We start from the raw sequence: 13,888 nt of genomic DNA on the forward strand, positions 1-13,888 counted from the left end.
AGAGTACATATCGTCAAGCCATCGTGGATATCATGATCAAGGTGCTTCTAAATCTATACTATGCATTTCAAATTGCTGACGAGAATTCACAATTCGGGGTTTCAGTATCCAAGGCTGATTCAAGACTCGCCATCATGACGGTGAAAACGTTAACCGTGACTTTGGTTCTTATCAGCATGTCTCAACGCACCAGCACAGCAGTCAGTGCTGCTCGGTCATGACATACACACCCTTAGGATCTTTAGTACATCTAAGTGTTTACTGAAGCCTAAATGTTGTTCTTCCGCCGCCTACCGGGTGTCCAGGCTGCGTCGGTACGAGTAAGTACTACTTATATCGTAGCGGCGCGAGCGCCAATCCCCGACTCGGCCGACACTGAATTGTAATTATGAAGGGCGCCGGTTTTCGATTCTCCCTTTGCCATATTCCTTCATCCTTGCACACTATGGTCTCCTTGCTATCATGTCTCAGATTCCTTGTCCTGGGTGAGCGAATCTAGGCTTCTGGCCCATTTTCAGAAAAAGTTTCACTTTTCACGCGCACATGAAAATAGTCGTCCGTTGTGAGGTCGTGAATTAGGAAATAAGTTCACGCGCACATTTGCATACAGGTGCCTGGCCGTTTGGAGCTGACAGAACCCTCCCTACTTCGTAGAGTCGGGGATATAGTAGCCATCCACCGGTCTACGTTTCAAAGCCTGATAGCACCCTTTTTTTCAGGAATCATCCCACAACTTCGGGCCTCTTCTCCTTCGCATTGCCTCACCAACTTTGCGGGAGCAGTTGGGGTGTTCTTGCGAGCTGCCTTAAATTATCGTGATTCGTTAGCAAACCATCACTGCCCACACGATAACATGAGCTTAGATTCATGCCTGGTTCGATCGTGCAGACTGGGTAGAGCTTCAGCCTGGTCTTTGCTTGAACTTGATACTCGAACCAATTGGCGCCGGTAAATTATTGCTTGCGAGATTTGTCTCGGCCACTAAGCGTGCGCCTTGAGAGTCATAGCGTACTATAGGAGATGTCGATTTGACTACATGACGGCTAATAACCGCCAAGAAGGGGATTAAGATGCGGGTGCATTCTCTGTTCAAGCATCTGATATAGAACACTTGTTGGAGCCAAGGAATGCCAGCGGAAGTTGTCTGGGTGCAGAAACTAACAAATATTATGCTAGAGTATCCTCATTCTCTCATGTCTTATTTATTAATTACTCATATCTTTCAAGGAGGCTCTCGAGCGAGGTGGTTAAGTTTATCACACACCTCGCACAGCTAGGTTATGCTCTGCCAGTGCCGAGGCACGATAATGTCCTTACTAATAGAACATAGTCCGTTGCACTACATCTGCGTAAACTGTACAACGAGTAAGCACTCGTCAGGTTCGTTCGCCCGAGACGGTCCGCCACTTTCAGTTGCCCGCTTCATCACACGCGGTGACCTTGTTATGACTAGGTAAAAATTTTGCTCGATGCATCATATGCGTCACATATACCCGACTACGGGTCAAGATCGAATCGCAATGTTGACTGTTTTGTAGTCTGAAAACAACAATAGGATGTCATCAACGTCGTATGGCAACGACACAGGGTATGTCGGAAATCTGGAAAGATTTCCCTTCTCCTATCTCATTCATCTACCGCTCCCGGTCTTGGCATGCGATCCGTCGTGTCAACAGCCTCGTCTTCCTTGGCATTACCTTCTCTCAACACTGCATATCTTGTCCATCCTATACCAATGGACCGGTGAGCTTCGATGGCGCTGGTGCGATATCGTGGCGTATTGTCAATTTAGATATATACTGACCCTCCTATTTGCAGCCTTATTCGGAGTTACGCCTGCTCAATTTGAACGTGAATTCTCGCAGATCCCGAAAATGAAGCACTGTGGACGAAAGAACTCATGACCCGAAGCCTCGTCTTCCGGTAACACCTCACTCGTGCTACACGTAGCAGCCTCCTTTCTAATGAGAAGTCAACCCTCTCCCATGGCCGATTGGCTGCATCCAGTACCTTACAACGCCTTCGCGGTCTCCACCCGTGGGCCATAGTAGCAAGACAAATACGTCGTTCATTATTGGCATTCAGGATGTTCGAGAGCTCGTCGTAACCGACGGGGATAGCGACGGACCTCGACCATCTTCATAATGTGTTTTGCACGTCAATCAATGTTGCTCGCTATCTGTCACGCGCACAGCATACTACGTAGAGATGTGCTTGAATCACTTCTGGTAAACCGCGTTGTAGTGTAACAACCATGTGTCAAATAAAACGAACTTGAACACTGTAACGAAAGATGCCAACATAGGGTCTATGACCCCAACAGACTAAATCCGATGTAAAAAAGATGAGTTGGGATGGAGGCTTTGTCTGCTTTCGTAGTTCGTTAATACATTATTTTCCACAAGATTGTACAGACATACCTGATGTCTGCCAGAGCCATGATGGCCATGACACAGCAAGGTCCTACTAGACTACCATGCCAATGCGCGAAAACGCTCATTGACTGGTAAAACATTAATGCCCGCAAGCCATATCTACAGAGGGAACGATAAGAATTAGGTCATAGAAAAGGTAATATGAATAGAGGATACGAACGTTATACAGGCGGTAGGTTGCCTCGTCACTAATTTTGTCGCGGAAGAGAAAGTAGCGAAGTGCAACCCAAGAACCCGTACACATAAATAAAATGCTGCAGAGAGGCCCCACGCTCCAAAATGAGGCAAGTGCAAAAGAGAGTAGCGGAAGTACACAAAGCATATAGATGCGAGATCCTTCGGGCGCCACGATAGGCAGTGTTCGTCGTCCTGACTTACGGTCACCCTCGATGTCCGCGAAATCCTGCGCATGAATTGTCAGAACTATGACAATCGCGCAGCAGTAAAGTGCTTGTATGGTCGTGCCGTCAGGCGATGATTTCCCCGCTAAAATATTAATCTGGTCAGTGGAATATCACCCGCAGAGGCAGAATTACCTACACATCACCAACGAAGAACCGAGTCCAAGTGTCACATAAAATCCCATGTTGCATAGATTTTTGAAAGTGGGATGGTGGCTGAGATTAAAATCGTCGTGCGCCACCATCATCACAGAGAATACGACACTGGTTATCAACACGTTTAAGCCAAAAATCGACGAAAGCCCGAAGCAAAAAACCAAGAGTCCGTAGAGCAAAGTACGAGAGTCCTCAACGCTGATGCGCCCAGACGGCATAGGACGCCATGGTTTATTAACGGCATCCTCAAGCGCAGAGTAGGATTGATTAGAGACGTTGATTTGGAAGAGATGAAACCAGAGCCAGAACAGAGAGCGAGACAGGGCTAGAGGGTCGTGACGAGGGGACACGGCATTTGCAAATATCATCTACCACATGGGACTCAGCGCCGCACACTAAAACAGTAATCGCGAGAATGAATACCACTGGGAAGATTACTGTCTTGAAGTCAGATCTTGTGAAAAGCCAAGCAGTTTCGAAGTAGTGCAACGCATTGCGCAGGGTGGTCCCTGAGAAGTTCGACATGGGTATTTCGAATCTGTTTCACCACTCAGCATTATATAGCCATGAAAGGACGAATTCTACACCGGAATGATGTTTTAAATAAGTACCTGTTACTAGATCACTGAAAACCTGAAGGTTGGGTCTCTCCAAGATCTCTCTTCTTCCCAAGGATCCATGTCATTCTCACCGGGCTTGGTAGCGTTCAGCTAGTCAGGGATCTAATGTGCTCCCTGTGGTTCTAGTAGTTCCGAAAATATGATAGTATCCCAGACGACATTGCCAAACCTCTGGGCTAAAGAGGCCCGATAAGTAGCGTGATATGTCAGTACTTACCTTACAGTTGTGGTCAATGCTGTTTTCTCGTGACATGCAGCATATTACTCTTCCCTCTCATCCCCTCTTCTGTCTCTTTTGATAAACCCAGTTGGGCTCTTTCGTACTTACTTACCGCATATAGTATTCCGGATACTTCCGTAGTCTTCTGCTAATCCGAAACTGACCTGGCTAGAGCATTCCAGACCTAGCCTAGAGCGTTCCAGAGCACTCTAGATTATCTTTCGAATGTAATTTCACTGGCGGCAAAAGGTGGTAAAATGTCAGTGTCCCCGCTGTGTGATTCACCGTAGCATTCCTCACACGTGTATCTAAGTATTTACGTTTACTTTACAGCAGTTTGCGAAAGTAATGGCACTGGCCAAATTTTTCACGTGGGTCTGACCAAAAAGGAAATCGTACCCTTCCACGCCAACAGAGCTAGAAATCTCATTAGTATTGTCAGTTTCGCAACCATGGTCAACCGGCGAATCAGCAAAAGACCTGAAAGAATGTGCACTTCGTCTGTGGGATCACGGATGGGAGTTGGAAGATATTCGTAAAGCTCGGTGTCTCGCGGAGAAGCTGTTTTCGCTGGCAACGGATATTCGAAGAACATGGCGCTGTTGAGAAGCCTCCTTCATCACTCATTGGACGCACTCGTACCATTACACGGGCACTCTTGACAGCTATTCAAGACCTTTTTGCAGAGGAGTCAGACTTGTACCTCGATGAAGTATGCACATGGCTTGCATTCGAGCACGATATCATTATCAGTCCTTCTGCGCTCTCTCACAATCTCAAACAAGCTAGTCTGACGCGAAAAGTTCTACAATAGCTTGCTATCGAACATGACGAAGCTCGTCAACAGGAATTCAAGGACAGCCCTCAAAATCACTTCGGTTGGATTCAATGTCAACCTCTTGTTCATCTATCTCGATTTCCTCGTCATCTATGAGCTGATCCTCTTCATCGTTGACTGACCAGACAGCCTTGGAAAGGTGTCCCATCTTCTCGTTATTGTCGACAGCAGGTACAGGTGAATCTGGGAACTCGAGAGGCTTGTTGAGCTCGTCCAATTCATTTACTGCAGCATTGTTCTGATTCCGAGGGATTTTGATTGTAAGTTTCTTGGACTTGTTTTGTTTCTTTTTTGCCATAGATATATTCAGTGCAAAGACACGAAACAAATACTGTTGTATGGCTGAAAAGTGTAGGGCATGCTCTAGGAATTGTAGGGAATTGCATCTGCTAAAAGACGCGACGCGACTTTCATTGATTTCCTTTTTGGTCAGACCCAGGTGAAAATTTTGGGCAGTAGTAAGTACCATTACTTTCGCAAACTGCTGTAATGGTAAAACATCAAACCATTAGGCGTCAATTATCGTATCCCGGGGCTCCGACTCGTGCTCAAGTAAAACTCGGAGATCTAAGGCTGATGCTGAGATAGAGTCCGATAGATGCCACTCAACAAATCACCTCCATAGATCTCCTAATGGTCGCGGACACTACTCACCTTAAGGTTTACCTCTTCAATTTCTTGACAAACTTGAAACTTTCAACAGAATATGATCCACGTTTGTCAAGGCAATCGAGGCTCAAGTCGATGGACGTCCCACGAACCTACTCCCTACTGTACCGTGTTCGTACTATTTTGTGACCGCCGCACAGCGACGCCTACCATGCGCTGTGCTTAATACAAGGACTATATAGAGGAAGCTTCAAAAGGAGGACTCGACGAAGATGTCAAACACTTTGTGTTACTTCCAATGGAGGAGAACGATCTTTACTGCGACGCCGATGGGTGTATGGCGCTCTATCCAGCTATACGGTGATATTCCGTCTCAGATCTTGGTATGAACGCTGTGGTGAGTCGACCAAGATTCGAATCTGATGACGTGGTCTAGTGTTCGTTTTCAAGTTGTTACTGTGGTATGATCGGTGATTTCTCTCGGCCTTTTATTTCAATTCTTACACGCAACGGTCCTCCGGGCATCCCTGGATTCTCATGCCCATACATGATTGAGCATTTAAGGGCCTAGCACCTCTTTTCACTCCATTCACAAACATTTGCAGACCTTTGCTAGTATTTCCCTTCGGGTATTGCTGGCCCCTCCATGAAGGCTGGTGGTGCCACGTTGCTTTCTGCTGCGTGTATTCCAGCAAGTCAAATCCAAGCTATCTGACGATGGTCATCTGATGCCTTTCGGGCTTATGTTCGGAACAATCCCACTTTACCTCATGGTCTCATTTTCAACGGGCGGTCTGCACACGATGGATGCGATCCATTCGCAACCATCTATCGCTAGGTTTCTATGTACGTATTCTCCTGTCGTATTCGTTCAATGGCCTGCGCCTCCGCGAGGCCTAGTAAAGAAGATAATCAGTCCTGTAACGCTATTATCAGACACGCCGCACTGGAGCCTAATCTAAAGAACCGAAAACGTGATGTTGGCAATTTGCGAAGTGAATTAACTATCGGCATCTGGATTCGCGAATATATCCCTAATAAGCCACTTGGGCCATTGGTAGTATCTTTGTTACTCTCTGCCACATATATGATACCACTAGTCAACAGTGCGAGCCCATCAAACTAGTACGCATTCACAGCTTCCAATTACTGACAACAACACAGCAATGCAGACTCGCGATGGCAAGATCTATGTCCCCATTTTTTGTGCGAGCGCGAGCTGCATTTCTCTATCTCCTTCCTCGCCATTCTCCGTGCCTCGTTGGTCATAGCAGCTGGCAACTGGTCATTCCGATTTTAGAGTTCTACATACGAGATGTTCTAGCCATAATGGACGAAATTGATATTATCGAGAGACAAGTCATGTATGTGTAGATAGATAACGGCCCGTTCTTCCAGGCGCTATAGTGATATAGATTGCGTTTATCGAGGGACCATATGTTGGGACCAGGGGTGGGCCCGTAGGGCTATTGATCGTATGGGTGTACCGAAGTATCCGGAATAAGTGCTTTACTGTATACGGTAAGTGAGAATGGTGTCTTCCCCGAGCTTCCACATGAAAATCTGTATGAAATTCCGATCATCGGTGACGTTCACAGCGAATCATTCAGCCACGATTCACCTTGTTACCTCTGAATCTACCTCGAATCGTTGACTTTAATGTTGCTAATTATGGGACATATGACAGTGACCTCGTACAAGGTTGGAAGGTGATAAAATGTGGACCTGCTGGGACCTGCATTTATCATCTATCATGATCGAGAGCTACATCATCCTCTTAGCTATCGTCTGCGCAGTCCCCATTGCAGAAGCATGGCGCACCACTCGAAAGAAGGTGAATGGTATGCCACTCCCACCTGGACCGCGCCTGCTGCCATTCGTAGGAAATGCCCTTGACATCGATATCGCTCGTCCATGGTTAACGTATGCTAAGTGGGCAAAGCAGTATGGTTGGTTGACCCGCGTTCATCATGCTTTGAAGCTCAGCCTCGAATCTTAGGTGACATTGTATACACGCGCTTCCTTGGTTTGCACTTCGTCGTCATCAACTCCGAGAAAGTCGCCAGAGCCATTGTGGACAAACGCTCAGCAATATATTCTGACCGTCCCCACAACGCTACGAACGAGTAGTACGTCCAGTTTACGTCGATTAATTAATGAGCGCTATGAGTTGACCAACAGAGAACAGTTTTGGCATGTCGTTTAACACTGCCCTCTTGCCATACGGTGATACATTCCGGACGCATCGCAAAATTTTTCACCAGACCCTGCGTGCTGAAGCATCAAATTCGTACCAGGATCTGTATCTCCGTAAGGCTCATGAACTCGTCGTTAATCTCTTGGATGCCCCCGAGGATATAGAAAGACACTTCAACACGTCGGTGACTAGTGATTTTCCCTGTCTACCATAATTCTGATACGGAAACAGACTTTCGGCATCTCTCATAATGGCGGTCACGTATGGATACGAGACCAAGCCAAGAGATGATCCCTTCGTGAACTCCGTTCAGAAGGTCATTCGGATAGCTACACATGCCTTGTCTCCGGAAACATCAGCCTGGATGATGCTTTTTGCTTCTCGTGAGTGCTGTTTTATTGTGTTCTATCGGAATCGGGTTTGGAGATGACGGTTTTCCAGCGGATCGGCTGCCGTCCTTTTTTCCTGGTGGAAAGTACATGAAGCAAGCCCCAGAGTGCCGGAGACTGGTCAAGGAAGTCATGGAAAAGCCCTTTGAATATGTCAAAAAACAAATGGTGAGCACGTTCAAGACCTTTGACTCTCAGACAAAATTGTTTTATGATTTCTCTGTCAGGCAAAAGGTGTAGCCCATCCATCTATGGTATCAGACTTCCTGAACCAAGGGGACAAAAGTCAAGTTCACGCTCATGAACAGATGATGAAGGAGGTTGCTGCAGCTGGATACATTGGTAAGGAAATTGGCCTTGAAATTATCATAGCGGTAAACACATTACTCTTCAGCCGGGTCTGAAACGGTAACATAAATCACTTTTCCTCGTGCAAAAATCCTTATGGCTGGAAATTGCAGACCTCGTCAACTATGCACATGTTGATACTGGCGTTACTTCTTTACCCTGAAGTCCAGGCTCGCGCCAGAGCGGAGATTGATGCAGTGTGCGGAAGTGACAGAATTCCAACACTCCACGATAGGAATTCACTCCCGTACATTGAGGCTACCTGTCGTGAAATTCTCAGATGGAAGCCTGTTGTACCTCTCGGTGAGCCTTGGGAAGGAAAGCGAGTGAAGTTAATCTGACACGTTCCTTTTAGGCATTCCGCACGCCACCTCAAGTGATGATGTTTATGATGGTTTCTTCATTCCCAAAGGTGTTCTAATATCAGCATCGCGTGTTACTGATCGTGTTTCTCAAAGGGATGGATTCATAGGTACCACGGTGCTATTGAATGCATGGTAGGTATCGGACGATTGTCGTCGTCATCATGGCCTTTACAGTAGCTAATTCTTCCCACAGGGTGATGGCCCACGATGAGGAGATTTATCCCAATCCATCACGCTTCGATCCCAGTCGACACTTGACTGCAGACGGAAAGTTGAAAGGTGAACCGACATCCAGTCATTTCGTTTTTGGATATGGAAGGTTCGCAAGGTCTTTTTGATTTGGGAACATTTGACTGATGTCACCTGCAGGAGAATTTGTCCAGGTCGTTTCTTCTCGGACAACGCCATATGGGCGTCCGTCGTGTCAATCCTATCGACCGTCGAGATCACAAACGCGAAAGACGAGGACGGCAAGGACATTGACGTCAAGCCGGAATTCACGAGTGGTCTTTCGATGTTGGTTCTTTCTTTGCTTATATGTATCTCAGAGGATCTGACGCGCAACAGCCACCCCACGCCGTTTCCGTGCTCCATACGGAGCGTTTCTTCAGCTAGGGAAGCACAGATGCGAATGATGTGGAAGGCAGATCCAGTAACTGGAAAGCCAGTGTAGCCATTCTTGTCTGGTGCGTTATTGGTAAGTTAAATAGAGTTGACAAATAAGTAACGTCTTCACTGCGTCGATGTGATCGCAAATAGCGGAAAACCGCTCATTCAACATCAGTCCAGTATCTGCTAAATGTTATTTTGCGCCCCACCGTTGTGCAATAAGGTAAGTGGATTTGGTGGACATGTGCGATTTGTTGCCGGTAATTTGTTTGTGGCCACGCGCATATTCCTTCAACAGTCCAACTAGTAGCCGCAGTGTCACAGGACCCTAGTCCTGCGTAGCTCCCACCTGCTCATCACTCTACATGACCCTCAGGTACCACTACCCACCGCCCACGATATTGAACAGAAGGCTGATTTCGGGCTCCGTCCTAACCGGGCGATGTCAACCTCCGCTGCCTCTTTCTTCATCCCTTTCACGCGTTATTATCCCGCCCGTGCGCTCGCCCATCTTTCTCCATCGACGACACACGAAGCTGTCGGACTTCTAAATACCTCAACACCGGCATCGTCACCCGCAACGACGAATGACATGCATTCATCGTTCTCATAAACAACCACCTCTGTTACCTGGTAGATGTCCCCGACGGAAAGCGCCATTGTGTTACACCAAGTTGCATTAACTGCCGTACCATAGCCCCACAAGCTAATAATACAGCAGCAATATCACTTTCTCAGGAGAAGAAGGAAGAGTTTCAGGCTGTTGCCGCGCTTAAACATGCTAGCACTCCCTGAAAGGTATCGAAAGGTCTTGTAGACAATTGTAAAGTTATGCCAATTGATACTGGCCAAATTTTCGTATTTCTTCGCTGATGGTAAGTCTATCATTCATCTGCTCGAACAGTGCATGATCGGGTGTCTCACCAGTGGCCTCTCACGTTCCAAACTTTGAGCCTGTTCTCGTACATATACTTGACGCCCGGTTATACCCGGTTTCGCGCATCTCTGTCCCCACCTGCCTCTGCTATACCTGCATTTTTTCCAGAAGCATCGAAACTCAGCCGAGATGGCCTCAATATAGTTGATACGGACCGCTCCATGCCAGGAGCCATGCTCCTTACTTGCAACGCAGTTGTAAGTTAGATACGACGTGCGTAGCTAGAGGCGATGCGAGTGCGAAGGGGGTAGATAGACCGCTGAAGGAATGATAATGATTAGTGTTAGCTTCAAATGACGGATGACGGATGCGAGAGATATCGTGAATCGGTAAACGAGAGTGACCGCGTTATAGCGATGATAAGAGAAGGTAATGAGACGGGTTCTTCGGGGCGTTCTTCTGGGGGATCTACTGTTCTATTCTGCTGCTTATTAGGAATGTACATGGGCTACTTATACTGTAGGATGAGGAAGGGTCGTCCTAGAATAGTTAAAGGCAAGGGCTCGGTGTACGGTCGGTGAAAGCGGTAGCTGAAGGGAGTGGCGTTTGTATTTGATAGTGTAGCGAGAGAATGATATAAGAGTTGTTGACAAGGTGAAGACGGCGGTATTACGAATGGAGGAACAGTAACGACAGGAAGGGTTTAGCGAGCGATAGGAATTGAAAGGATAGGTACTAATAAAAGGGGTCGGGTATCGTGCTTGACAAACGGTCCAGGCGTTGACGTGGTGGTTGCGGTGAGAGGAGTATCGGCATGTTCCGGCGATAAACGTTTGGTAATTCTTACACAGTGCAGCATATTTATTGCTTGTACTGGTGAAAATATCGTTTCTGAAGTATGTCCGTCAGTGACTGATCATGGGTAGCCAACATAGCGAATTTCGCGGTATGTCAACATAAGTCTGAAAATGTAGCTCGCGAAATATTAGGGTAGTGGTAAGTCTGTAGCGGATAAGGGACGCGGTTGTTGATATCGAAGCCTGGGTGTCACATTGTACAACAAAAATCTTGGAGCTTGGAGGTGGATTTGCATCACATTCAAAAAATACATCCAATTCCGAGGGATGATCATATGTAAAGGTATCAATGCTGTACAGTCCATAGGAAATGAGTGCGTAAGTAGTACATGTACTTATTACATTGAGCATAACGTCCATATTACTGAGGCTAATTCGTGCCCTGCTAGAGCCGGTTTCGTTCTGTCAAAGCAGATGTCACTGCGGTTACATGACATCGATTAAAATGGTAGGCTGCCTCGTCAGGGGCGACGTGATGCTCTTCCGAGCCTTACGAGTCCTGGGTTGCACAGGAGACGATCTGATAATGCGGGGTTGGCCATCCTTCCTTGGTCTCAAGGTTTTGTAGACCTGCCATTCCTTCCCATCGATCGTGATGCTGCCGAGATGCTTGGCATTGTCCGCGGCTTCAGGTAGCATCTGCGGGGCCTTGGGGGTAGGAAGCGTCGGTCGAACTTGAGGCTTGAAGGTGGGGTCGATCATGATAGTCCCATGTTCTGCGAGCACGGGGAGACCTTGCAAATCCAACCTCTCTCCCGTCGGCCCGACTCCAAACTCTGACACATCTTCCTCCTCTTCGATAAAGATAGTCGGCTCGGGCGAGGCAAAGTGAACATGTCTTGAGGTGCCTGCACCCACAAGAATAGACCCATCCGCTGCCGGTAAAGTCGAGTTCATCTCTCTCGCCACCCGTTCTCTCTCGTCGCTCCCAAGCAATCTTTCCACCTGGGTCAGAAATGTCTCGTGGTTCCTCTGGAACTCGCCCTCGAGAATTTGTTCTTTCGTCAAATTCGTGACGGAGCCGACGGGCCTCTGCAAGACATATCTCATGCAAATACCAGAGCCAGTCGGCTCGACTATGCGAGTGCCCAAAGAATTGCCGCGCCAGAAGTCGATGCCCCTGAAGCCGATACGCTCAGGGGAGCGCTGAAGTGGCTGTGGCCGCTTTACGGGTGTGCGAAGGACAGAACCCGCATCGAACGTATGCTGGGCCATAGGCGTCTGAGGTAAGCGCGTTACGGTGCTCGACGGTGGCGTGACGTCTCCCTCCTCATCTACATCCATGGCACTTTCTCCTTCGTCTTGGTTTTCCTCGTGTTCAGGATAGATCCAACGCGTGTGAGCGCCGAGACCATTAGCAGTTGGAGTGATAATGACAGACGTGCCATCTACATCGCGACATCTGAGGTAGTAGCCACTGGCTTTGCTGACTTCGCTCTGGGCTGCGGTGTTGGGGATACGGGATGGCATTGTGGAGTACTGTGAACAGCGTGTTATAGGGGTAATAATGAAAGCGATTTTTACGAAAGGCTGTTGTCGATGTAGAGTTGCTAGGGTGTTGGTGCACCTGGGAACACTTGTTCGCCCACTCAAATACGTTTCCTTGCAGGTGCTTTGGCGAAAGTGTGGATGAAAGAGTACTTTTGTGCTTTGTCCACGGCTTCCTGCTTTGTCCTGCCTTTTTATCTTTGCTGCGCCTGTGCTGCCATTTCAGGATAGGTGTCCGGGCTAGAGGCGGCCACATCACTGATGGGCGCGTTGACTCAGTTGTCTGGGCGCAATATCGTGGCGGACCATGCGTGTTCCACAGCGTTGATGCCCTGAAGGGGGGCGTTTGACTCGGTGGTCGTGGCAGGCTGCCGTGGGAACAATACGAATGGGTGGCAAAATTCCCAGGGCGTTTGTGGACAAATCTCCTTCAGCCCACTGTGCATGCGACTAAGTACTAATGAGCAGGAAACACTTGGAAATTTCTTAGTATTATGAGTTTGTGGATGTCTCAAATAATAATCAACCGACATCCACAAGGAGATTCTGCACTGCTCGCTTCAACTAGTAAGCGCCTTTGAACCATTGACACATTGTGCCATTGGCTGCGCCGCCCCACATTCAATGATGGGTTGGCAAGTTGCAACTTGGTACGTTACTCCCCGAAAGTTCGGTCGCTGGCCAGTTGTGTGGCGTACCCGCTCTCACCAACTGAAAAATGACAATGTGCTCCAAGGAAGGCAACGGTAAGTGGCCACTGCTCTTTGAAGGAATTTGATTTTCTTTTCCACTGGACACCGAGGATTAATTCATCTGTGACTCTCTGCATATCATTTTACTGGACCGGAAAATTGCCGGAGAGGGACAATAGCAAGTACTCCTCGTCTCCACAGCCTGGCGGAGTCCGAAACACCTCAGAACATCGCATTGAAGAACATAAGCAGCACGAGATGTGGACACTGCCACTTTCAGAACGTCCACAGTTGAATCTGTTAAATGTCACGCCTGCATAGGCCTGCGATGTTTCAACACCCAAACCCAGCGGATCAAGACACTAAGTCCACGTCCAACGACCTTCCTCAAGTTCAACATGTTCTCAAGGTCACCATACCACCATGTCCCCCTCTTCCCGAAAACACCTGCTGGATTCAGGATGTTCAACCGCCCGAAGCCTTGCTTTCGTCCGTTCATTTCTTCGCGCGATCATTCTCCACGTGTCGACTCGCCTTTGAGTAGTCCCGCTCGGGAGCCCAAGGTACCTACATTCTTTGACCACAATGCACCTCCTACACAGGCCCTTCCGCACACCTTCGAGTCCGCCCCAGCCACCGCCGGGCGTGTCGGCCGTGCGCCCAAGAATGCTCCTGCTCCAAAGGTCTTCAAGAAAAGTGCTCCTACCAAGCTTTCCCCCAGTCATATCAGCCATCCGCGTCGCAAGCTTGGGCACAAGTGCTTCACTTACCACCTCACCGTCACTCG

General features: G+C 48.0%; 3 protein-coding genes across 3 annotated transcripts; 1 reads left to right on the forward strand and 2 right to left on the reverse strand.

The window, feature by feature from the left end:
• Window positions 1–2,471: 2,471 nt before the first annotated feature.
• EDB91DRAFT_1056180 (UbiA prenyltransferase family) lies at window positions 2,472–3,517 on the reverse strand (the record flags this gene model as incomplete). Its single annotated transcript, XM_041313982.1, has 4 exons — window positions 2,472–2,534; window positions 2,596–2,921; window positions 2,976–3,360; window positions 3,416–3,517. The coding sequence occupies 4 exons, from the start codon at window positions 3,515–3,517 to the stop codon at window positions 2,472–2,474; spliced, it is 876 nt and encodes a 291-aa protein (XP_041175230.1).
• Window positions 3,518–7,032: 3,515 nt separating this feature from the next.
• Window positions 7,033–9,251, forward strand: EDB91DRAFT_1056192 (cytochrome P450; the record flags this gene model as incomplete). Its single annotated transcript, XM_041313984.1, has 12 exons — window positions 7,033–7,228; window positions 7,279–7,408; window positions 7,468–7,656; window positions 7,708–7,859; window positions 7,918–8,033; window positions 8,093–8,207; window positions 8,260–8,273; window positions 8,327–8,516; window positions 8,569–8,685; window positions 8,753–8,897; window positions 8,948–9,094; window positions 9,146–9,251. 12 exons carry the CDS (start codon window positions 7,033–7,035, stop codon window positions 9,249–9,251), a joined length of 1,617 nt encoding a protein of 538 aa, XP_041175231.1.
• A 1,871-nt stretch (window positions 9,252–11,122) lies between these two features.
• Window positions 11,123–12,844, reverse strand: EDB91DRAFT_1144311 (uncharacterized protein). Its single transcript, XM_041319138.1, has one exon. It carries the CDS (start codon window positions 12,389–12,391, stop codon window positions 11,348–11,350), a length of 1,044 nt encoding a protein of 347 aa, XP_041175232.1. The 5' UTR covers window positions 12,392–12,844; the 3' UTR covers window positions 11,123–11,347.
• Between the last annotated feature and the right edge of the window lie 1,044 nt (window positions 12,845–13,888).

The sequence above is a fragment of the Suillus paluster genome (assembly GCF_016628075.1).
Source record: "Suillus paluster strain FC165 chromosome Unknown EDB91scaffold_43, whole genome shotgun sequence".
In the NCBI taxonomy this organism is placed as follows: Eukaryota; Fungi; Basidiomycota; class Agaricomycetes; order Boletales; family Suillaceae; genus Suillus; species Suillus paluster.

Bases quoted from the DNA above. Each gene is read 5' to 3' on its own strand.
- EDB91DRAFT_1144311 (XM_041319138.1), bottom strand. From the start codon at position 12,391: ATGCCATCCCGTATCCCCAACACCGCAGCCCAGAGCGAAGTCAGCAAA.